The 23,959-nt window shown below is 45.5% G+C and overlaps 1 protein-coding gene and 1 long non-coding RNA gene across 14 annotated transcripts in view; one reads left to right on the top strand and one right to left on the bottom strand.

The window, feature by feature from the left end:
- Positions 1-1,182, bottom strand: part of KIAA1671 (KIAA1671 ortholog) — a 130,777-nt gene extending 129,595 nt beyond the window's left edge. For 6 of the 13 annotated variants that reach the window (XR_013390515.1, XR_013390514.1, XR_013390516.1 and 3 more), the window contains exon 1: positions 1,050-1,163. Coding sequence is in view for 1 of the 13 variants with exons in the window: in XM_077917742.1 (XP_077773868.1) it covers positions 226-474 (249 nt within the window). In the remaining 12 variants the exon portion in view is untranslated. Of the gene's footprint in view, positions 1-225; positions 490-1,049 lie in introns of those variants that run through there. The other 7 variants (XM_077917738.1, XM_028702071.2, XM_077917745.1 and 4 more) reach the window with 6 other exon arrangements.
- LOC144325184 (uncharacterized) lies at positions 258-20,386 on the top strand. The gene is made up of 2 exons (XR_013390521.1): positions 258-350; positions 18,214-20,386. It is a non-coding gene; the product is annotated as an uncharacterized LOC144325184 (long non-coding RNA).
- Positions 20,387-23,959: the final 3,573 nt, after the last annotated feature.

Raw genomic sequence — 23,959 nt, 5'->3', positions numbered from 1 at the left:
CCGGCTTATTGGACGCTAAAAAGGGAGAGCCCATTACACGCAGCAAAAACAAGGGAAGGGGAGGGAGGGAGGAAGTAAAAATCACTCCAGGGAGTTTTAGACCTAAAAGAGGAGGCTCCCTTTCCTTCTTTCAAGCTTGCCTGGAGGGCTCTTCCACCCACCCACCCGCATGCCACCCCACCCCATCCTTCCATGCTCTGCAAAGAAAGCAAAGCAGGCACTGACCCCCGACCTCTTTGCACGGCTGGAGGGTTTCGCAGGCAGGCAGGCGCTCTCCTCTGCCGCCTTCTCCCCAAGCTGTTGCAGAGGCGCATGACAGAGGCGACGGGAAACAAAAAAGCAGAGCAAGGGTAGGGGGCACACAAAGCAGAAGGGGCTGTTGCCAGGCAGGAAAGGAGGGGAGGGGGGAGGCTCCGTGTCAGGAGGAATCTGGGGACACAGCCCTCCCCTTGGGAAAGTGCCGCCTGCACACATATAGACCCCAAGGAAGAAAATGCGGGGGGGGGGGTGGAGGTGTCCGGAAGAGAAGGTGGCTTGGGAAGAGGCTGCGAAGCGGGAGAAGAGTTGGGGGAGGGGGGGCGCATCCCGCAGAACTGAGGAAAGGAAAGGAGGAAAAGCAAACGAGGAGACCGAAGAGGACGCGGGGGGGGGGGGGCAGGCTCACAAGTGCCCAGGAAAGTCGGGAGGCGATCGGAAGTGATTTGCGGGGGGGGGGGGAGACTGCCCCGAGGAAGAGGCTTGTCTTTCGCTCGCACAAGGGGGAGACTTTGGCTGTCTTCTTGGGGAGGAGGGGCAGCGGCTGGTCCCGGAGATGGAAAAGGATCCGGGGGGGGGGGCAAAGAAAGAGAGAGAAAGAGACCCGACTCCTCCTCCGTGCGAAGCACCTTTCTTGGGGGAGGGGGCGCCCCCTCCTCGTGAGGAGATTTTGGGAGATGCGATAGAGCGAAGGAAACTGGCCGAGGGGCGTCGCTGCTCCCCCCCCCAGCTGCATTTGGGGGAAGGGGGTCCCCAGAGGGAGGGGCCACACAATACCACCCCCTAGTCCTCACCTGGGTCCGACGGCGGTGGCGCGTGCGCGCGTGCTCCGTCCTGCCCGCCGCGCTCGGCTCCCCGTCTCTCTTTCTGGGCGTCGGGGGCGCGCGGCGCCGCCCAGCTTGCTTCGCCCGGGCGCCAGGGGGCGGGGCTTGCAGAAGGGGGAGGGAGAGGGGCGGGGCCTGCGCACCTTCATGGGCGGGGCAGGAGGAAGCGCCTCTGTTGCCATGGGGACCGCGCAGGCCGCGGGCGGAGGAGACGGGGAGGAGTTTCGAAGCCCGCCTGGGGAGGGAAGTGCCTCCCTTAAAGGGGGAATTAATGTATAATTGCAGAACATTTCTCTGCCGCGCGACGGTGTGTCGGAGGGGCTGCTGGCCCAGAGTTCAGCCTCAAGTATGGTATTAAAATTGAGTTGTATTGGAAGTGAAATTCTAGGATTATGAAAACAATAATAAAAATTGGGATTTTTATTATAAAATATAAGACTTCTTCCCACACACAATTTCCCTTTTTGAAATAATTTGTATTGTTTTTACAAAGTAAATCAAACAATTAACATTTTTTTAAAAAATAGTAAAAATAAAACAAGATTTTCCCAAATCTTAGGACCTCCCTCCTCCCCTCTGTGGGTTTAAATGTCTATGTCAACTGCATATTATAGTTCATCCGAATTACAGTCCTCCAATATATCCAAAGTATAACACTTCAAGAGTTATTCAAAGCCTGCCAAAGAGTTCAAGTGTTTACAATGTTCTTTTAAATACAATCTGTATTTGTCCTGGGACGCGGGTGGCGCTGTGGGTTAAACCACAGAGCCTAGGACTTGCCGATCAGAAGGTCGGTGGTTCGAATCCCCGTGACGGAGTGAGCTCCCGTTGCTCGGTCCCTGCTCCTGCCAACCTAGCAGTTCAAAAGCACATCAAAGTGCAAGTAGATAAATAGGTACCGCTCCAGCGGGAAGGTAAACGGCGTTTCCATGCGCTGTTCTGGTTCGCCAGAAGCGGCTTAGTCATGCTGGCCACATGTAGCTGTACGCCGGCTCCCTTGGCCAGTAAAGCGAGATGAGCGCCGCAACCCCAGAGTCGGTCACAACTGGATCTAATGGTTGGGGTCCCCTTTACCTTTTATATTTGTCCTATTCTCTATGGAAGTTTTGATCCTCCTGATTTCTGATTTTCCTAGTCAATCTAGCCATCTCTGCATAGTTAACTAATTTCATCTGCCAATTCGCCTTTGTCACAGCATCTTGTTCTCTTTCCATTGCTGGGCAAGCAGCATCCTTGCAGCCGTAGACGCGTACATGAACAGTCTTCTCAAATCCTTCAGTATGTCTGCACCTAAAATTACTATTATAAACTTTTTTTAATTCATTATATTTCCCATAATTCCTTTATCTTTTTACAATTCAACCGCATATGGTAGAAGGTGCCCTCTTTTTCCTTACATTTCCCACAGACATTTGAGCTAGTCCTATACATTTTCACTAACTTACTGGGAGTTACTGTAAATACCAATGATACATAATCATATAGTTTTGTTTTCTTTCTTTTTTTAAAAGATATTTATTGAAATTTTCCACTTAGTACAATAAAAAAAAAATCAAAAAAGAAAAAACAAAAAAAGTTAAAAACACATAAAGTTTACAATCCTTATTTTTCTATAACATATTTCCCTGACTTCCCCACCCCTCCCCTTCTTGTATTCCAATTCAAATTATTAATTCAACAAGTTCTTATCTCCAATTCTTAACCTTTTTCTATTTAGTTCATTTAAAAAAAACAACCAATTTTACCTTATAAACATCAATATTTATACCTCAATTCTCATTCTTAAAACTTTTTTTTCTAAAGTCGACCCAAATTCCCTTCCACGACTTCCCCAATTTTCATACAAATAGCAAAACAAAATAAAAGCAAAAACAGATTATAATTATGCACCCTTTGGATCCCCAAACTCCACCACCCCCCCTTTCCCGGTTTCAATCCCCAACAAATGTCTATCAATCTTCTACTATCAGCTTGGAGATCTCACGTCCGAGGCTCTTAATTCTCTCTCAGTTCCTCTCTGCCAGTTTTTTTTATAGTCCTTAATATTAAACATAATCATATAGTTTTCTTTCAGCATGTAACTCGCTGTAAATTTTAAATCCTCTTTCCAAAGTTTTTCCCATGCTGCCAATTTTATGTGGCTGGGGAAACTCAGCCAGATGGACAGGGTATAAATAATAAATTATTATTATGTTATATCCGAAATCTCTTGCCCATTGAATTATTGCTGACTTAACTTCTTCATCTTTAACAAACCATTCCAAAAACAATTTATACATTTTAGAAAGTAGTTTCACCTTATTTTGTAAATTCTTTCTCAAACCTCGATAATTCAGTGGCAAAACCCTTTCTTTTATCCATTTTAAAAACATAATTCAGCTGGTGATATTGTAACCAATCTGTTAAAATGTTGTAACCAATCTTTTCTCATATTCGATTTCTTCACAAAAATCGCTTCTAATGGCGATAACCACCATGGAGTTCTTTGTTCTAGCAACAAAATGTATTTATCCCATACCACATATAATGACTTTCTTATTACATGGTTCAGGAATCCTTTGTGGACTTTAACTTTTTCATACCTGTCAGGGCAGCCTCAGGTCCCAGCTCACAAAGGACCAACGCCAGTGTCTCTTTATATACAAAAGTCTTTATTGAAGTTCATTGTTGGTTTTACAGCCGCGGCGCGCAGCCCTACGTCTGTAACTCTAGACCGTCGAAGCTCCATCTGAATCTCCTCCCCCCGTACACCAGTTCAAGACCCTCGCCTTGCTCCACCTCCTCCTCTGTTCCTTTCTCCTCTGGGTCCTCCTGCCCGCCGAGGTCTCACCCTTCCTCGACTCTTCGGACGCGGATTCCTCTGACTCCTCCCCCTGCTTCCGGCGGGCTTTGGGACCTGGTTCCCAATCCGGATTTTCTGCTGTCCCGCACGCCTGCACATTTGAACTTGGCGCGCGCGCCCAGCCTCCCACTTTCCTCCTAACGGCTACACTGCTCCTGTCACTGCTTCCCCCTTCGGGGGGGCTGGCTGGAACTGACCTCCCCTCCGCTCCTCCACTCCCCGACGGAGGCGTGGTCAGTCCTGACTCACTCTCCCTCCCCGCTGGTCCTGATCTGTGGGCTTCTTTCCCCCCCCCCCCCGCTACGCTCTGGTGGGTAAGTTGGCCCTGATCTCCAGCTGCCGCTTTGAGCCTCTCCGCTGGCCCCCCTTGCCCTGACCCTGGGCGCCTCCTTCTGGGAATCTTCTGATTCGCTGGAGAGGCTCATGGAATCTCCCTGGTCACTCTCATACCCTCCTATGCTTCCCTCCGATCCTTCCTCTTCGCTCTCCATCTCCTCTTTCCCCTGTGGCTCTCTCCCTGAGCCCCTGACATCCATCCCCCCCGCGAAGCCCCCCTTCCCCCCTCCCCCTCTTCGGGCGTGGGTTCCGGGCGCTCCAGTGCTGTGGGGGCGAGTGCTGGATACGGTTCGGTGCCCTTGTCGTGCAGCCCTCCCGCTGGATCTGGCCAGTCCGTACTTGGCTCGTCGACATCGATCTCCTCCGCTTCCATCTCTCTGCATTCATGCTCAAACCCATGATCCTCCCCCAATGCGTCCATATCCAACTCACCCTCCGGTACCTCGGGTGATGCTGCGAGTCCGAGCCCCTCTTGCAGTTCCCGTCTCCACCCCACCTCCGGTTGATCTTCCCACCAATAGGAGCGGTCGGTGTCGACCCCTGAGCAAGATCCCCTTGGGGTGCTCCATTCCGGCGTCGCCTCCTCAGCTGATGAGAACCCCTGGAACGTGCTGGCCGAAAGTGTGGGTGTGAAAAGCCAGTTGTCGAAATAATCTGCCGGCATAGGTCTGTGAGGGAAGAGTGCATGGAACTCGTCTTTGAGGTATCGCTCCTCCAAGGCATAGTCCGGTACCCACCTGTTGGCGCTGGCCGGGGTACCTTCCTCGGCGAGGAGATATTCAACTCCCTCTTCCCCCCATCTCGAGTCCAAAATCTCTGTGACCTCGTTGAGTGGTGTCGCCCTCTGTGACCCCTCCCCTTTTGGTGATTTGCGGAGTGGGTCTGGTGCGGCCCTTGGGGTCTGAAACCTGTGGGGCTCCTTGTAGGGTGTGAGCACCGACCTGTGAAAGACTGGGTGCATTCTGGAACCCTCCGGGAGCGTCAACCAGAAGGCCACTGGATTGATCTGCGCCTCGACTTGGTAAGGCCCTAGCTGCTTGTGCCTGAGCTTCTTCTTAGCTAACGTTCTGGCTGGCACTGCCTGGGCTGCTAACCATACCCAGTCCCCCACCTGGATGTCTTCCCCGACTCTCCTGTGCCTGTCTGCCTGCACTTTGTAGGCTTGTTTTGCTAGTTCTAAGTTCCTTCGGAGTTGCTCGTGGACCTCCTGCAACTCTGCTGCCAAGTGCTCTGCCCCCTGTGGCTCCCCCTCCCCCTTCGTCTCCAAACCCGGGAAGGTTCTGGGATGCCGCCCATTGTTGGCGAAGAACGGCGTCACCCCTGTAGACGCGTGCTTCGTGTTGTTGTAGGCAAACTCGGCCAGCGGTAGGTAGTCCACCCAGGTCGAGGGTTGTTGGTTCGCGTAGCATCGCAGGTACTGCTGCATGATGGCGTTGACCCTCTCCGCTTGTCCATTGGTCTGCGGGTGTCGTGCCGACGCTAAGTCGATCTTGACGTTCAGGATGCCCAGCAGCTTCTGCCAGAAACTCGAGATGAACTGGCACCCCCGGTCGGATAGGATGGATCTCGGCAAGCCGTGAACTCTGAACACGTGGTCTATGAACAGCTTGGCGGTTTGTTCCGCCGTGGCCACCTTCGCGCAAGGAATGAAGTGCGCCATCTTGGTGAACAGGTCTACTACTACGAGCACCGCTGTTTTGCCTCTCGAGCTGGGCAGATCTGTGACAAAGTCCAGGGCCACTCTCTCCCACGGTTCAAACGGCGTCTGAAGCGGTTCCAGCAGTCCCGCCGGCGCCCTGTGTACTGGTTTGGCCCTTTGGCAAGTGTCACACCGAGCGACGTAATCCTCAACTTCACCCCTCATCTTGGGCCACCAAAAGTCTCTGGCTACTAATTCCGCTGTCTTGTCCTTGCCGAAATGTCCAGCGCTGGGTGCGTCGTGTAACTGCTGCAGGACTTTCGCGCGGAGGTCGTCCCCCGGCACATAGAGCGCCCCTTTGCGGAGGAGTAGTCCGTCGCGTACCTGGAACTCTTCGTCCTTCGCTGTGCCTCTTTGCACCTCCTCCATCTTGGATCGTGCGAACGCGTCCGTCTGCAGTGCTCGACGCACCGCGTCCAGGTCCACTATGGCTGAAGCGCACGCCCACGCTTTCGGTGCGAAAATGTGCTTGGCCGCCACCGGTGCCGCTTCCTCGAGATACTGCGGCTTCCTGGATAGTGCATCTGCCATGACGTTGTTGTCTCCCGGGATGTATTCTATCCGGAAGTCGAAATCCTTTTCAATCTGTTTGCCAATATATTAGCAAACAGTTTATAGTCATTGTTTAGTAAGGAGATAGGCCTGTAATTCTTAACTGACATTAAGTCTGTATCATGTTTAGGAATCAACGTAATGTATGCTTCTTTCCAGGATTCTGGTAACTTTCCTGTATCTAATATTCCATTCATTGCATCCTTAAGTGGTTGTACCAGAAAATCTTGAAATTCCTTATAGTACTTAATTGGCATTTTACCTAGTTTGGCCTGAGTTATTGTGTGCTGGTCCCGGGGGGGTTACCGTGCAGTGTGGTCTGAGTCCAGTCCGAGGTCGAAGGTGTGGTATGGAGGCTGTCCGTCAAGGCTGAAGCGGGGTCCAAGGCAAGGAGTTGGGTGAGGTCAGGAACTCTGGCAGAAGAGCAGGACAGGGTGCCAGCAGGAACAGGTTACCAACAATGTTGCTCCCGCAACCTGGGACTGGGCTGACTGGCCTTTATCTCCTCTGAGGCCTAGGGTGGTCCCGATCTACAGGTGACCTGCCTCTCCTGGCCTTAAGGTGAGCACTCCTCCTGCGATAACTTAGTTCCCTCCGCCTCTCTGCCCTGAGCCTCTGCAGCTCAGGAGAGGCTGGAGGTTACTGGACCCAGTCACCTTCCCTTGACGGGGCTGAGAGTGGAGCACCTGAGGTAATGGGTCCTCGATCACCTCCGGAGCCAGAGCAGATTCAGCTGGTAGTCTGCTCCTGAGGATCCAGCACAGGTGAGGGCCCTTCAGGTTCAAGCCCCAGCCCCAGCTCAGCCGGTCCTGGAGGTGGGGACTCCTTTGCAGGCTGGGATTCCTCAGGTTCAGCCTCTGAATCCGATTCTCAGGCCATCACATATTGCCTCTTGTACCTCCATCATTGTAACTGGTGTGTTCAGGTAATTAATCTTCTCTTTCAGAATTATTCTGCTTTAAATAATCTATTTTATCTTTATGTTCCTCTCCGGCTCGATATAGTTCCATATAGTATCTTACAAAATGTTTCCTTATATCTTTCAAGCCATCAATTATTTTATCTTCTACTTTCAATTTATTTATTAAATTTTCCCTCTGTTTTTTCTTTAATTGCCATACTAACAGTTTCCCCGGCTTATTGGCAAATTCAAAATTCCTTTGTTTTAACATTTTGATTTTCCATTCAATTTATTGACTCGCCAACATTGAAAATTGTGTTTGTAACATTTTTATATTTTGTTTTAAGGTTTTCATTGTTTTCATTTTTTATTATCTCCTCCAGTATCCCCCCCCCCCATTTTTCTCGGAAGTGTATTTTGTTGTATTAAAAAACCTCACATTACTGCTTTACTTTTATCCCACACCACATTCAAATCTGTTCCCTGGTTCAAATTTAATTCGAAAAAGTCTCTTAAAGATTTTTCTGCTTTCTGCAAAGCAGACCTATCATCCAGAATTCCTTCATTTAGTCTCCACTTCTGTGGTGGTTTCCTTTCACCCCTCAGGTCTAATAAGACTGGGTTATGATATGAAAAAGTCCTAGGTTGTATCTCTGGGTTTTTTCCATCACTCGATATCGATATTGAGGTGATTCTTCCAGCAGATTGATTTGGTTCTGAGAAAAAAGTGAATTCTTTGTCCATTGGGTGTTTAAATCTCCATATATCAATTAAATTCAAGTTTTCCACTAATTGAAAAAAAGTTAATGGTCGTCTCCCTTCCTTATTTTCAGATTTCTTAATGTCCTGTCCATCTCTAGGGAGACTACCCCATTAGTATCTCCAAGTAAAATTATTGTCTGGTCCATATATTCAAACATTTTTTCCTCAAGTGATTTGTAAAATTCCGACTTTCTCTCATTCGTCACATAAATTCCTATTGTTATTTTCTCACCTTGTGCTGTTACCTGTATTGCTATCATCTTTCCTTCCTTGTCTTTGAATAATAATTTCAGGTTGAGCTTAGTTTTTGCATAAATTACAACCCCTCTTCTTTTTGTTTTATGTAATTAAGTCCAGTCCTAATATTTTATTCAAGAATCTACTGTGTTTCCTTGCTACATGTGTTTCTTGTAAACAAAGTATGTCCAAATTTTGTTTCAATAAAACATGCTCTATTTTATTTCTTTTTATTTTAATGTTTAGTCCATTTACATTCCACATTACGATTTTCAGCTTTATCATTCAATTATGTATTATTACAAAAAAAAATCTAATTAATAGTCTTATTCTTTTACTTCTCCTTGTTTTTCTCCTTAACTGCTACCAACCCCTCACTTACTTCTCCCACTGCCGGTGGTTTTTCACCTCCTAGTTTTTTGTACTTTCTCCAAAAAGTTTCTGCTTCTCCTACATTTCTGCATCTCTGCTTTTTCCTTTTGTAGGTGAAGGAAATTTATAGTTACTCCTTTTCTAAAGCAGTCATGCTGGAATCTCTTTTAAACTAATAATATTTTTCTCATCCATTTGCAGTATTTTTTTGATAATTTATCTGTAAAATCTTATCTTTGACGGCTATTGAGTTGAAAACCACCAAACAGTCACCAGGCCATTTTTAAGCTTTTGCAAGTCTCGATTTAACTCAGAAATTTTTTCCAATATACGTAGATATTTCATCCTCTTGTATCTCTAGCCAACTAGCTAATTCCTTTGTTAACCTCTCTCATATCCTCGTCAGCATCTTCCAGGATCCCCTGGAAGCACAATGTCAGCTCCTTCTGCTGCATCTCCAAGATTGCAATCGAATCCCAAGCTGCTTCCTGGGTCTCTTAATTCTATCACTTCCTCCTTTCTTTTCCCCTGTTCTTTCTTTAGCTCTCTGCCCTCAGCCGGGGTGTTTTTCGACATATCTTCTAGGCCTTGGGTTTTTGTTTTTAGGTCTTGTACCGATTTACCCAATTCTGTAGTTTTTGTTGATAATTCCTTAATTTGACCCTTTAATTCCACAATTAATTTTGTATTTTGTTCAATTCTACCCCTCCACCCCCCAATTTATCCAATTTTTCATCCAAGGCCTTAGCATTTTCACTTATGTCTTTTTTTAAACCCATAATTAATTCTGAAACATCCATTTTTGGCTCCACTTCTAGTGCTGACCCTCTTCTCCCTTGTGCAGGAGTGGGAGTTACCGCTCCTTTCGTTGCTTGTGGCTTTTCAGTTGCCATATCTCAAATTGTCTTAAATAATTATTTAATTTTATCTTTACCTTCTTAATGTAATATTGTTTTGACTTGCAATAATTTTAGAAACCTCTAGGTGTCACTCGCCCCTGTTTTCCCCTCTCTAATTCCATAAAAAAGAAAAAGTAGTGTTATAAAAAACCAATTGCAGTTCCCCTCTTTTACCACTAGATGTCTTTCCCCACACATAATTTCTCAGTTTGACTGGCTTCATTGCCTAGTTCTTCCCCAGGCATGGGCATAGCTAGGGGGGAGCGGGGGGGGAGCTGCCACCCCCAAATCAAGCAAATAAATAAAAGCACCACAATCTCCCTCCCCAGCATGCATTTCTCTAGAGCCATCTCTGTCTGGCCCAGCCAGGCCCCCCCTTGCCCTGTAGAGTAGTCATTCAGTACTTTGTGGGGAGTAATGACCTGTCTAAGGTCAAGATGGCAGGGGAATGTCTCCCTGGGCTACTGCATTGGGAGGGAAGGAAGAATTTGAGAAGGAAGGGCCGAAAAGGTGTTCAACAAATCCGATAAAACTTCTTTTAGTTTAGATGCTTTTTAAAAGGCATGTTCTTTGTAATTTTGCAAAATATACTCGCTAAACACATGAAAGGTACTCCCTGATGTCAGCTGCTTTGCATGAAGAATGTCCTGGGATCTTCAGGTAGGAAAAACTCCTGTGTGAAGCCCTGGAGAGCTACTACCTGCCAGAGTAAGAAGAACTGTGTGAAGTAAACCAAGGAGCTGACTCAGAGGCTTGTGAGGCATCAGTTGTACTTTGTGTGTGTCTAATAACTCTTACACACCCCTGGATATAAAGAAAAGGAATGATGGAGGCAGTTAGAATGCTGTTATCAGTAGGGCTGATCTAATCCACTTTCATGAGTTTGACCAAACTGCGGGAGGGAAATGGAAGACAGGAGTGCCTGGTGTGCTCTGGTCCATGGGGTCACGAAGAGTCGGACATGACTAAATGACAAATCCACTTTCAGTGTTAGAAGTCACCGAGAACAATACAAAGCACATGGTGCAGTATTGAAAAGCATGTTTCCCTGTGTCTGTTTTTAGACTTTTTATAAGGGATTGTCAACTATGTTCCTTGCAAGGTGCCATGTGCATAGAGGGCACTATAGAAATAAGAAATACCGTATTTTTCGCTCTATAACATGCACCTGACCATAACACGCACATCGTTTTTAGAGGAGGAAAACAAGGGAAAAAACATTCTGAATGAAACAGTGGATGTATCATTTTTGTGCTTCATGCTGTGGCCACAGACATGTGATCTGATGGTGAATTTGGGCTGACCCAATGCAAAGATTCTGAGGATCCACGTGGATCCATGCTTTGTAACCACGTTTTTGCACCATTGCAGCCCCAGGCAACAGTGGGTGCGTGATTTTTGGGGGGCAGGCTGTAGCCATGGACATGCTATGTGATCTGATGGTGAATTTGGGCTGACCCAATGCAAAGATCCTGAGGATCCATGTGGATCCATGCTTTGTAACCACATTTTAAGTGGAGAGGGAAGGAAAAACACAGAAGGGACAAGGAGCACGAGAGGGGTGTGCAGAGAAGCAGCTGGCTAAGTATGCAGGAGAGGGGTATAACGGGAGGGAGGAAAGGAAGGCAACAGTTTTCCCCCACCTACCCACCCAAGCCAGCCAGCTCTCTCGCTCTCTCTCTCTCTCTCCCACCTGCATGTTTCCAGCAGCACCGGAGCACAGAGAGGAAGGAACGACACTCTGCTTTCCCCTCTGCTTGCCTGGAGGGGAGGGGCTTTCCCTGCTCTTTGTTCCGTTTGAGCAAACACAGCAACGAAACAGAGGAGGGTGGGCAGTAAGACCCTGAGGCAGAATGCAGGAAAGCAGCCGCTTCCTCTTTTCAGGTTACCCTTCTCCAAGACGTGCGATTTGATTTTTGCCTCCACTCGCCCCAGTCGGCTCCAGGGACCACACATTCGCTCAATAACACGCACAGACATTTCCCCTTCCTTTTTAGAAGAAAAAATCTGCGTGTTATAGAGGGGGAAATACGGTAATACATAGCAGGCTGTGAAATTGTGATGGTAGGGAGTTGGGCTAAACACACTTAGTGCTACCCTCGAGTCAGAATCCACAGGGCCCAGCCTTTTCTTCCACTATCCACAGCCAACAGAAGACTCATTGTTTCCCATGACACTTCCGGCAAAGCACTCTCACAGTCAGGTTAGGGGAAAGTGCTCCTGCTGGATCGAGCACGTCCCGATCGCAGCAAGGCAAGGGAAGCACAGAACCTCAGCGCTAAAAAAATTGGGCCAACCTTGCAGCGAGACACCCCAAGGACTGAATTGAGTAGTGTTGAACTCTCTGATTTATAAGAGCCGCTGGACCCTGCATCTTAAATAAAATAAAACAAAACTTGGACTAAAAGAGGCTTAAACTAAAAAAAACCCAAGTTCATAGATGCAGAGGTTACAAATTACTATTAAGAAATCTCAAGCCGAAAGGTTAAAAAAATTTTACTTACCAGAGATCCACAGCAACACGATCTATTTAATTGCAACTAAAGAGCTTTACAGTGGTACCTCAGGTTACATATGCTTCAGATTACAGACGCTTCAGGTTACAGACTCCGCAAACCAATAAAAAATGCATCGGGTTAAGAACTTTGCTTCAGGATGAGAACAGAAATCGCACGGCTGCGCGGCAGCAGCAGCAGCAGCAGCAGCGGGAGGTCCCATTAGCTAAAGTGGTGCTTCAGGTTAAGAACAGTTTCAGGTTAAGAACGGACCTCCGGAACGAATTAAGTTCGTAACCAGAGGTACCACTGTACATCAAAGTAAAAGTGAGGCTTTGCCTCTTGGCTCCTGCATACTAGCTCAAATACTGAGGTCGAAGTGAGCAAAACAGTTCAGCAAAGTTTAAGAACTGACCTAAATCCCTTTTAACGTTAAGGCGGAGAGTGGGAGTGGGGGGGAATCACTAGATTCCCCAATCCTACCACTTGGCTTCATGGAGAATCACTTCAAGCAAAGCCGTGGAGAAGGCAAAAGAATTAAAATAGTAAGCAGAACCCAAGGGAACCCAAGTGAGCTATAAAGACCTGGCTGAGCGTTGCAAACGGTAAAGAAGGGAGAGAAAAAGACGGGAGAAAGAAAAGCCAGCGTCAGAGAGGAAAAAGGAGGTTGAACAGGAAATTGTGGGAGAGCGCAAAGCTACAAAAGATAGCGGGAACAGAGTGTCAATAGAAGAAGCAAAGCAATGAGGATCTGAAGAAAGGGTGGTAAAATGGCAATGAGTATAAAGAAAAGTTGAATCATCTAGCGTCCTGCCTGTTTAAAATGGAGCCATAGACAAAATAGAAGGGCCTGCAGCTCCAACTGCAGCGACACCTAGTGGCGGAGGAGGAAAATGCTTTAAATATTACATCATGGCTTGTTGTTCTTTATACAGTGGTACCTCGGGTTAAGAACTTAATTCGTTCTGGAGGTCCGTTCTTAACCTGAAACTGTTCTTAACCTGAGGTACCACTTTAGCTAATGGGGCCCCCTGCTGCCGCCGCACGATTTCTGTTCTCATCCTGAAGCAAAGTTCTTAACCCAAGGTACTATTTCTGGTACTATTTCTGTAACCTGAAGCACCTGTAACCTGAAGCGTCTGTAACCCGAGGTACCACTGTAATAGGGTTTGGAAAGAAATAAAAAAGGATTTTGAAACTTGGAGCAGATTAAAATTATCAATAGGAGGAAGAGTTTCCATAATTAAAATGAATGTCCTTCCCAAAATGCTCCATCTCTTTCAAACAATTCCCATATCTAGAGAAATATGTTTTGAGGAGTGGAGGAAAGATATGGCAAAATAAGAAGGCCCACATAAAATTTAAACTCCTGACAGACAAAAAAGAGAGGGGAGGTCTGGCGTTGCCAAATTTAAAATTATACTGTGAAGCAGAATGCCTTGTATGGCTGAAAGAATGGATCACTTTGGAAAAAGCAGATTTATTAGACCTGGAGGGCTTTAACAATAGGTATGCCTACCTCACATATGATAAGATCAAAGTCCATAAAGTCTGGAGCAAGTACAAAATGAGACTGGAGCCAATGACACCATGGTGGCTTGCATCTCTAGAAGCCCATGCCATGAAAAAATTAAACATGAATAAGGAATGGGCAACATATAGAAATTTGATAGGGGAAGATCAAGGTAAACCTAGAATAAGACCATACGAGGAAATAAGGCATTATGTCTCCAACAGATGGCAATATATACAACTTGGAAGTGTCTTTAACTCGGACTCGAAGAAAGGCTTTGCTAAAGAGAATTCATTAATGCATGAAACATTACTAAAAAAACCCCCTCAAAAATTACTATCTAAAATGTATAACCTATTGCTAGATTTGGATATGTTTGACGAGGAAGTGAAAGAGACAGTGATTAAATGGGCGTGAGACTTTGGCCACACAATATATTTAGAGCAAAGGGAGAAACTTTGGCAGGAAGATATAAGGTTTACCACCTGTAGTACTGAAATATACTCAGAGTCGAGAGTGGATTTCATGCTCTTTATTCAGCTCATAGTGGTGAGGAGGAACGAAAGTCCCCTCAAAGTATCTGCTTTATATACATTATTTACACAATGGGCTGCACGTGATTGGCTAATTCCGGACTTCTCCTGTAGGCCAATCAGGTTGTGGATTCACTTCCATCTGGAGCCGGATTGGGTGGCTCCTGCAGACCAATCATACTGCTGCATTGTTCTAGGACCAATCAGACTGCTGCATTCTGAATCCTATTGTTCTAGGACCAATCAGACTGCTGCATTTTGGATCCTATTCAACTCAGTACATAACAAATACAATAAAATAAAATTTAATCAAAATGTTCTACAGGTGGTATTTAACACCAGCCAAATTAGCAAAAATCTATAAACTAAAATCCAACCTCTGTTGGAAATGCAACAAGGAAGCTGGCACAACAATGCATATGTGGTGGAGTTGCACCCCAATTAAGTACTTCTGGGGAGAAATACACGAGGAGTTGGAAAAAATGCTTAAAATCCCATTAACGAAAAAACTAGAGGCTAACCTATTGGGCCTTTTAGGAAAAGAAATACTGAAATTGAGGAGACTTCCGGGTTAGCGCCTCCAGCAATGGCAGATTTCCTCTGATCGGGAGGAATCCGCTTTGTGGAAATCAGGGTCTGGACCGCCACGGCGAGGCGGAGACCCATTAAAAACCACAGGCGGGAGAGCCTGTGGACGTGGGATTCGGCTGGCACCTTTTGCGCCTCCCCTACTCGCGGGGAAACCCGGCCCGGTTTCGGGGATCCGGAGCGACATGGGGTGAGCGGTGCAGTGCTTCGAATCGACTGCTTTTTTCACGGAGTGAAGCCGCATTGCTGTTGCCGGAGAGCGCTGACTTTTTCCTGTGGACAATTGGACTTTAAACAACTACCCGTGAGTAGAACGGAAAATTGGATTACTAAACATCTTTAATTTGGCACCGAAGCGGGAAGGTTCCAAACAGGAAGTCCGCCTTCCGCTTTTGTAAATAGATTGAAGCAAAGACTTTGCAAACTAAAGTCTGGAAAGTCTTTTGTAATGGATTAAATCTCCATCAGCTAAAATTACTAAACCCCCCTTGGAAGCAGGAGAAGAGGGGGGAAAGTTTAGATTGTTTAAGCCTGCAGGAGAGAGAGTGAAGAAAGATAAATTACCACCGTTTTGAACCTGGGAACGGGCTGCCAGGAAGACCGACGTATTGGGAAAGTTCATTGACTGTGAATAAAACATATGTTGACAGATAGTTAAATAAGAGAAACATATTGATTCCAATGTTTCCTTTTGCACTTAAAAGGAGCAAAATATCTGAAAATTGAAATTAACTTTGTTAACTTTGTTGCTGGACCTGCTTTTAAAAGGACGGATACAAATAGAAATTGTTTCCCCTAGAGGGAGCTTTTGAAACTGTTGCAGGAGTGGAGCTGGGGAATTCTCCAGCTGCAGAGATTAAAGACCGTGAGAATTAGACATTGACCTTGGACAAGAATGTGGACAGAAGAAGCCTTAGTGATTGCTTTTTGCAAAACAAGTGCCTTATTGGAACAGCTTCATGAGAAGACGGATGCGATGATTACTAAAATTGACAATTTTGTACAAAAAATGATTGATTTGGGACAAAAAGTGAATACTTATACAGAAACTACTCAGGAACCGACCCAGGAATCTGCGTTGACATGGCAAGCTGTGGAGAAGACAAAGGAGGAGGTTGTTGTTGAACCTCAGGTAATACAAGTGGAGAGAGCCTCGGCCTTGTATGAACATAAGCTGTTGTTTTTGAAGACCGAATCTGGAGAAAGCCAGATTTGGAGAGATGGAGTCCCGCTTGGATTGAAGAAGGAAAGTTGGAAAGATCCCCTTATGCAGGGATGTTCTGGCTTTTGGGATCTGGTTTTGGGCCAGGGGGAGATTGGAGTGGTGGGGGCCTTTAACTTTGGAGGGATTTTGAAACATGCTTTGAAATATCCTTTGGATTTTAGTTCTGACTATGGAGAATGGGCTGACCTGTCGAGAAGGGATAAAGACATTGTTAGGTTGGAGTCTCCCCGAGATCTACTCCTCAGTGACAAAGGAAGGAAATTAAGAACAAGATTAGCAGAAGACAAAGTAAAGTGCAGGTATAAATATGAAGAAGATCTGCAGAAGGGACATGGAAAAGAGTTAAGAGCCTCGGACAGAAGATCACCAGGTTGATGGACTAGATGGAATGGGTAGAAAGGACTGACAGAACCTGAGACCAGGGAGAAGAGACGGTGGATGAAGATTGGAAGAAAGTTTAAAAATTTATTTAGAGAAATATTGTAAAATTAATGAGTGTTAGAAAAATGTTGGAATGAAACTATATGGCTTTAGTAGAAATGTTATAAGGAGTTATGTACAAATAAGTTTTAAGTTTTAGGGTTTTTTATGGTAAGATAAGGTTAAAATAAATTAAGACAATTAAATGACAGAAAATAGTGAAAGATGGAAAGCATTTGCTGAAATAATTAATAACTAGAATACAGTGGTGCCCCGCAAGACGAATGCCTCGCAAGATGAAAAACCCGCTAGACGAAAGGGTTTTCCATTTTTCGATGCACTTTGCAAGACGATTTTCCCTATGGGCTTGCTTCGCAAGGGGGAAATGTCTTGCGAGTCTTGCGATTTTTTTCACTCCCCCCCCCCTTTTTCTAAGCCGCTAAGCCGCTAATAGCCTTTTAGCCACTAAGCCGCTAAGCCGCTAAGCCCCTAATAGCCTTTTAGCTGCTAAGCCGCTAAGCCTTTAATAGCCGCTAAGCCGCTAAACCGCTAATAGCGCTAATCCGCTAAGCCGCTAATAGGGTTGCTTCGCAAGACGAAAAAACCGCTAGACGAAGAGACTCACGGAACGGATTATTTTCGTCTTGCGAGGCACCACTGTACAAAAAAGGGAGGTGTGAGGAGGTCGATGAAACAAGTTAAGGAAAGATAAAGATATGGAAATATTGGATCTGTTTTTAATTTTTTTGCTTTTGTTTTTGGTTTTGATGTATTGTGTTTTTTTTCCTTTTTTTGTTTTTTATATGTATTGACTTGTATTGTTTAATTTCTTTTTTCTCTTTTTTCTCTCACTTTTTTCTGTAATCTTAAACTTTCAATAAATATCATTAAAAAAAAAGAAATACTGAAATTGAAAAAAAGAATTTTCTTATATGCGACCACCACAGCTAGGATAGTAATAGCATCTAAATGGAAAGCTAAAGAACTACCTACCAAGGAGGAATGGATTCTCAAATTAAAAGTAATAATGTAGATCCAAAATTTAGAACCTCAAAGCCAAAGTGAGAGCATTTGGGTCAAAATTAAGGGAGAGAAGAATAACAGAGACCTCATTGTGGGAGTTTACTATAGATCCCCAAGCCAAACAGAGGACATAGATGATGCCTTCCTGGAACAGCTGGCCAAGCATGCAAAAGGAAGGGAGATAGTAGTAATGGGGGACTTCAATTACCCGGATATTTGTTGGATGTCAAACTCAGCCAAGAGCATAAGGTCAAACAGATTCCTCACTGGCCTTGCAGACAACTTCATTGTCCAGAAAGTGGGAGAAGCAACAAGAGGAACCGCCATTTTAGATCTGGTCCTAACCAATGTTGATGACCTGGTTAGTGGGGTAGAAGTGGAAGGATCATTAGGCGCGAGTGATCATGCTCTTCTGAAGTTTACTATACAGCGGAAAGGAGTAGCCAAGCATACTAGGACTCAATTTCTTGACTTTAAGAAAGCCAACTTCATGGCTCCTTTCTTGTCTGGTCTGTTTCTCTGAAATAGATTGTATCCCTCCATTATTACATTCCAATCGTGGGACTTATCCCACCAGGTTTCAGTGATGCCTATTATGTCATATTTAATTTGCTGTACCAAGAGCTCAAGCTCATCTTGTTTATTTCCCATGCTTTGCGCATTAGTGTACAGACATTGAAGTCCATTAATCATTCCCCCGTGTCTCTTATTTAATGATTTTTTCCTCCCACCACTAGGTCTGCGTGCTGTTTGCTCCATTTGGTCTATGACATTTGGATGATCATCTTCATCAATTGATAGACTCCTACCTTCAGGAGCACTGTCTCCCTCCCCCACATTAGTCAGTTTAAAGCCCTCCTGATGAGGTTTCTGAGATTTTTGGCAAAAACATTCCTCCCAACCGCTGTGAGGTGCAGCCCATCGCTTGCCAGAAGTCCATCTTCAAGAAACTGCAGTCCGTGATCTAAGAATCCAAACCGTTCCTGTTTACACCATTTGCGAAGCCAGCTGTTCACTTCCACTATTTTTCCCTCTCTCCCTGGGCCAGGTCGTTCAACTGGGATGACAATTTGTGCATTTAATTGCTTCAGTTTCCTGCCCAGAGCCTCATATTCTCTTTTGATCTTCTGGAGGCTATTGCTTGCAGTGTCATTGGTTCCCACATGAACCAAGAGGAAGGGGTATTTGTCAGTGGGTTTTATGATTCCTTGCAGTCGTTCAGTTACATCTTGGATCTTAGCCCCGGGGAGACAGCACACCTCCCGAGACATCTTGTCAGGCCCACAGATCACTGCTTCTGTTCCCCTCAGTAGGGAATCCCCTATCACCACTACACGCCTCCTCTTAGGTTTGGTCGGGGTTCTTCCGTGAGCTGTCCGTTCCAAGGTCGCCTGCACATTCCCTGAGGACTGATTTTGCTGCTCGTCTTCATATACCTGATCGACTGTAATGAGGGAGAGATCCTCAAATGGAGTCTGTTCTTCGTCTTCCATGCTAGGGGAGAGGACTTCAAAGTGATTGTGTATTTCTAAACAATCAGAGCGAACCCTGGGCCTCCTACTTCTTTGAGTCATGTTTCTCCATATATCTGGCACCTGTGTTGGTGAACTAGCCTCCTTCTCAGGGGTGTCCCCTGTCTCCTCCTTGGTGGAGACGGTGTTCTCTGTTGCTTCCAAGAAGAGCTCCAGCTCTCTAATTCTTTGGAGCGTAGCTACACGTTCCTCTAGTTGCTGGACTTTGTCTTCTAAGAGGGCAATCAACATGCAATTGCTGCAGGTAAAGCTGCCTGCAACCTTTGGCAAGATGGCAAACATTGCGCAGGAACCGCAGGCGACTGCAGCTGTTCCCTCACCCTCCATCTTGAGAACGTGTCGTTGGGGGTGGCTACAGTGGTCCTCCATCTTTAAAAGCGTGAAGACAGGACAGATAACCCCCCTAAAAAAAAAAACCTAGGTCTCCCCCAACAAACGTTTGAGACTAGCTCCCCTAAACCTAAAAGATGGATCAAACTGCGCGCGCCACCAGGCGCGCCACTGCCCTGCAAGCTCTGATAAGCTCCTCCCACAGCTAATCACCTGACTCAACAGAAACCCTGTCCCCTCTGACCTTTGCACAGGGAGAGCAGCTAATCAACCACAAAGAAACACACACACACAAGAAAACTCTTTTGCTCCTCCTTCAGCCGCTGCCCTGCAAGCTCTGATAAGCTCCTCCCACAGCTAATCACCTGACTCAACAGAAGCCCTGCCCCCTCTGACCTTTGCACAGGGAGAGCAGCTAATCAGCCACAAAGAAACACACACACGACAAGTAGTAGTAGTGGTGAGTAGTGGTGGAGGGAAGTTAAACTGGGTGGTGGGTTTATTTTATTTTGTTTATGTTTTTTCTTTTTCGGATATTGTATAATGATTTAATGTATAATGATTTAATGTTTCTTTTCTGTTATGTATTATTTCTCTTTTTAAATTAAATTCTATGATGGAAAATCTAAATAAAAATACAAAAAGAAGGGGGGTGATGGGAAGTTTTGCTTCTGCACATGACTCTGGCAAACATCTAAGCTGAAGCATTCCTTCCTCACCCTAGAATGTTCAGTTCACATTGAGTTCATGAAACATCATATTCTGACCTGTTCCTAATGCATGGTTGACCACATCTATGGAATACAATAGTTATGCCCTGTTAAGTTTTGCTATATCAGTCACTAGTTATAGTTTAATAGGTTTTCATGCCAGTCTAATTCTGTGTTCCCTTTCCCAACCTTTAATCTATTGATGATTAATGTCTATATGCAACCCTTGTATTGTATTTGTGTTAACCAATCAGCAACAAGCACATATGTGGCAATGCTGTAATATTCAATAAAAGGGACTCCCCGAGACATGCTTGGTAGATGCCTCCCGTATGACACTTGTCATTCGTCTGTTGTTTATTTCAACCCAACAGGGGGGGAAGAAGACCCATTGTTTCCCAGGCCAGCCTCCTCCCATCTGCCACTCTTCAGCAGTATCACCAGTAGCCAGGGATGATGGGAGTTGCAGAAATTGTAACTGAAAGGTTGGCCAATGCTCCTACCTTTAATTTCAAGTTGAGGGCTTTTTGGAAGCCTTTTGCTAGACATTTTGCATGGCTGGGCAGCCGCTACAGCAGGCTGTAGGGGCCTTTGTAAAGCAACACTTAAATATGCAATCCATTGGGACTTCCGGGTTGGCGCCATTGCCGAATGGCGGATTCCCTCCGAGCTCCGGAGGGAATCTGCTTGGCAGGGGTCGGGTCCTGTCACGCCGGCGACGCGGGGACCCTCAAAAACCACGGGCGTGGAAGCCCGTGGACCTGGTGACTCGGCGGGCACCATTAGCGCCCCCGACCCACGAAGGAGCCTTTTTAAAGGCTACGGAGCGGGGGACGGGGAGCGGCGCGGTGCTGTGAGTCTTCTGCTTCCCCTGCCGAGCGAAGCCGCATGCCATTCGACGGAGAGCGCTGACTTCTTCTTCTGAAAATGTGGACTAAAACTAAAAACAACAACCCGTGAGTAATTTGGAAACTGGACTAAAAACCTTTTTGGATTCGGTACGAGCGGGGGAGATGCAAAGAGGAAGTCCGTCTCCCCCCCATTGTAAACAATTTAAAGCAAGGATTTGACAACTAAGGTCGAGTGAAGAGCCTGTTCTTTATTGGATAAAAGTTATTAATTCCACGGATTGATAATATAAGTTATTGTGCTGGAGGATAAGAGCTAACTTTTTGAGCTAAAGTGCCACCACCCCCCCCCGGGACCGGGAGTGATCCGCGAGAGGAGCCTGCTGAGGAGACACAGAAGATTTTGACAGCTGTCAGATTAGCTGTCAAAGTCAGAAAAATAGAGAATTTTATTTCTGATGTTCTTGCCGGTTACATTAGATACAATATAGTTACAAGTTGCTGAAAATAAACAAGGACTGAAACAAATTAACTTGACTTTTGGGTTGGAAGTGAAAGGAATACTGAGTAACCAGAATCCCTCTAGAGGGGGTTCAGGGTCATTACAAGAATGGAAATAGGTCGGAAAATACTAGCTGACCTGGATGAGGTTGCTTTTCTCTTGGGAAAGTTGCGAAAGTTGCATGAGCAAGGTCATGTTTTGTCTACATCTGCCATAACTTCGAAGTCAACAGTAAATGTATCTACTGAGTTGGAAAAGGACTTGATGTACAAAACCCAGGCAGCTGAACAAGAAAAGAAACTAGAAAAAATTGAGGAAGTGGAGAAAGAGATATATGCTGAACAAGAGGAGCAGGAAGGAGGGGCTGCAGTGCTGCAGAAGGCAAAGGAGTGCCGGAGGCCTGTCAAGATGGATGAAAATAAGGACTGGAAGAGGAAAATTTGGTCTGAATTTAAAAATGAGGAATGGAAAGATCTCCTTTTGTGGGGATTTGAAGATCTATGGACTATAAAGTTGACCAAGGTGGAAGTTGGAGCCTTTGGACTATTTGGACTTAAAAGGATTAAAAAACAAGATTTGAGCTCCACCTTTAAACAGGGAAGTCTGGCTGGAAGGAACATGGACATTATAGGGATAGTGCCCCTCCGAGACTTGGTGATAAATATAAAGGACTTTCAAAGAAACCGGTAGAGAGGGACTGAGAGAGATTTAAGGGCCTCAGACGTGAGGTTGCCAGGCTGAGAGTAGATGGACTAATGGACAATGGTTCGGGGATCGAAACCGGGGAAGGGAGGGTGGGCCCTGGAAATCCAAAGGGTGACTGAATTTTTTAAAAAAAATTTTTTAAAATTTTGTGTTGTTATTAGTATAAAAATGGGGAATTCGTGGAAGGGGAACTGGGTCGACCCTAGGAAAAAATTTTAAGTATAAAGGATTGATGTATATAAGTTAAAAGTTGATATATAAATTGAACTAAATATAATAACAAATTAAGGTTAAAAATTTAGGGATAAGAACTTGTTGGATAAATATCTGGACATGGAATACAAGAAGGGGAGGTGAGGGGAAGTTGTGGAAAGAAGTCATTGAAAATTTGGATTGTAATGATTGAATCTTTTTTCTTTTTGTTTTCCTTTTTTTCTCTTTTTTCTTTTTGTTTTTTGTACTATTTGAAACTCTAATAAATATTATTTTAAAAAAAAATTAAATATGCAATCCATTGGGACACTCCTGCTATTGAGATGAATGGTGAGCCTTACAAGAGCCTTACATTTCAACAGGGCTTGCCTATAAGAGCATCCCAATAGTTTCCATCAGCTAAAATTACTCAGTCTGCCATTGGATTCCACCTTTAATATTCAGATCTCCAGGGGAAATTGAAGGCATTCACAGGCTATGAATGATTGTTTCTTAGCTTGCCCCTTCTGCACATTGAGTTTGGGCTCTCATTCCTTGGAATCACCATGACAACATTCCTCTGGAGCACCAAACATCCTTGAATCAAACTCTGGAAGCAAACTAGGGTGAAACATTTATTTGAGTTTTCCCTGCTGGCCTGCCTCCACGAAGGTGCCAGGAACATGCTTTGCTCTGAGAAATTCTCCTTGCACTCTCCTTTGCACCCTTGTACTGTACTTGAAATCCTACAAAAGTGCTCTACCATGAGGGATCAGTGTGTAAGCAGGAACCACAAAAGAAGTTGTTGTTGTGTCATTTAGTCGTGTCCGACTCTTCGTGACCCCATGGACCAGAGTACCCCAGGCACTCCTGTCTTCCACTGCCTCCCTCATGCTGGTAGCTTCGAGAACACTGTCCCACCATCTCTTCCTCTGTCGTCCCCTTCTCCTCGTGCCCTCTATCTTCCCAAACATCAGGGTCTTTTCCAGGGAGTCTTCTCTTCTCATGAGGTGGCCAAAGTATTGGAGCCTCAGCTTCACGATCTGTCCTTCCAGTGAGCACTCAGGGCTGATTTCATTAAGAATAAGTAACCAGTCTCAAAGACATTCACGTTACTATGAGTCACCCCCAGGAATGCATGGAGCAGGTGAAGAGAGGTCAGGCTGCTAGTATAAAAATGTACACTAAAGCAGCCCTTACTGGTTCATAGACCTGTAGCTGTGTGTATTTTCTGCAGATATCAAACAGAGATCTCTTCTTGCTTGCTATGCACATGGGATCTTTTCTTACTAGGGCTGCCATGTTGGTTTGCTAGATGGATGGACTAAGGGAAAGGGCCTTAGCTCAGAGGTAGAGCATCTGCCTTATATGCGGAAGGTCCTAGCTTTAGTCTCTGGCATCTGCAGGTAAGGCTGGGAATGTACCCAGTCTGGAATCCTGGAGAACTGCGAGTCAGTGTAGACAATACTGAGCAATGTGGCCCATTGGTCTGACTCAAGGTGGCTTCCTATGTTCCTATAATGTACACACACACAAAAACACATTTCTTCCTCCTCCTCCAGTTAAAGTTTGTCATGCAAACTTTGTTTCAATATAAAGTTAAGAACAAATACCACATTGTCTGCACAGAGACTGATGCTGCTGCAATTCCATCTCTGGCAGAC

The sequence above is a fragment of the Podarcis muralis genome, chromosome 13, assembly GCF_964188315.1.
Source record: "Podarcis muralis chromosome 13, rPodMur119.hap1.1, whole genome shotgun sequence".
In the NCBI taxonomy this organism is placed as follows: Eukaryota; Metazoa; Chordata; class Lepidosauria; order Squamata; family Lacertidae; genus Podarcis; species Podarcis muralis.
Note: the sequence above shows the minus strand (reverse complement) of the source record. Positions and strands in the feature narration are given on the sequence as shown.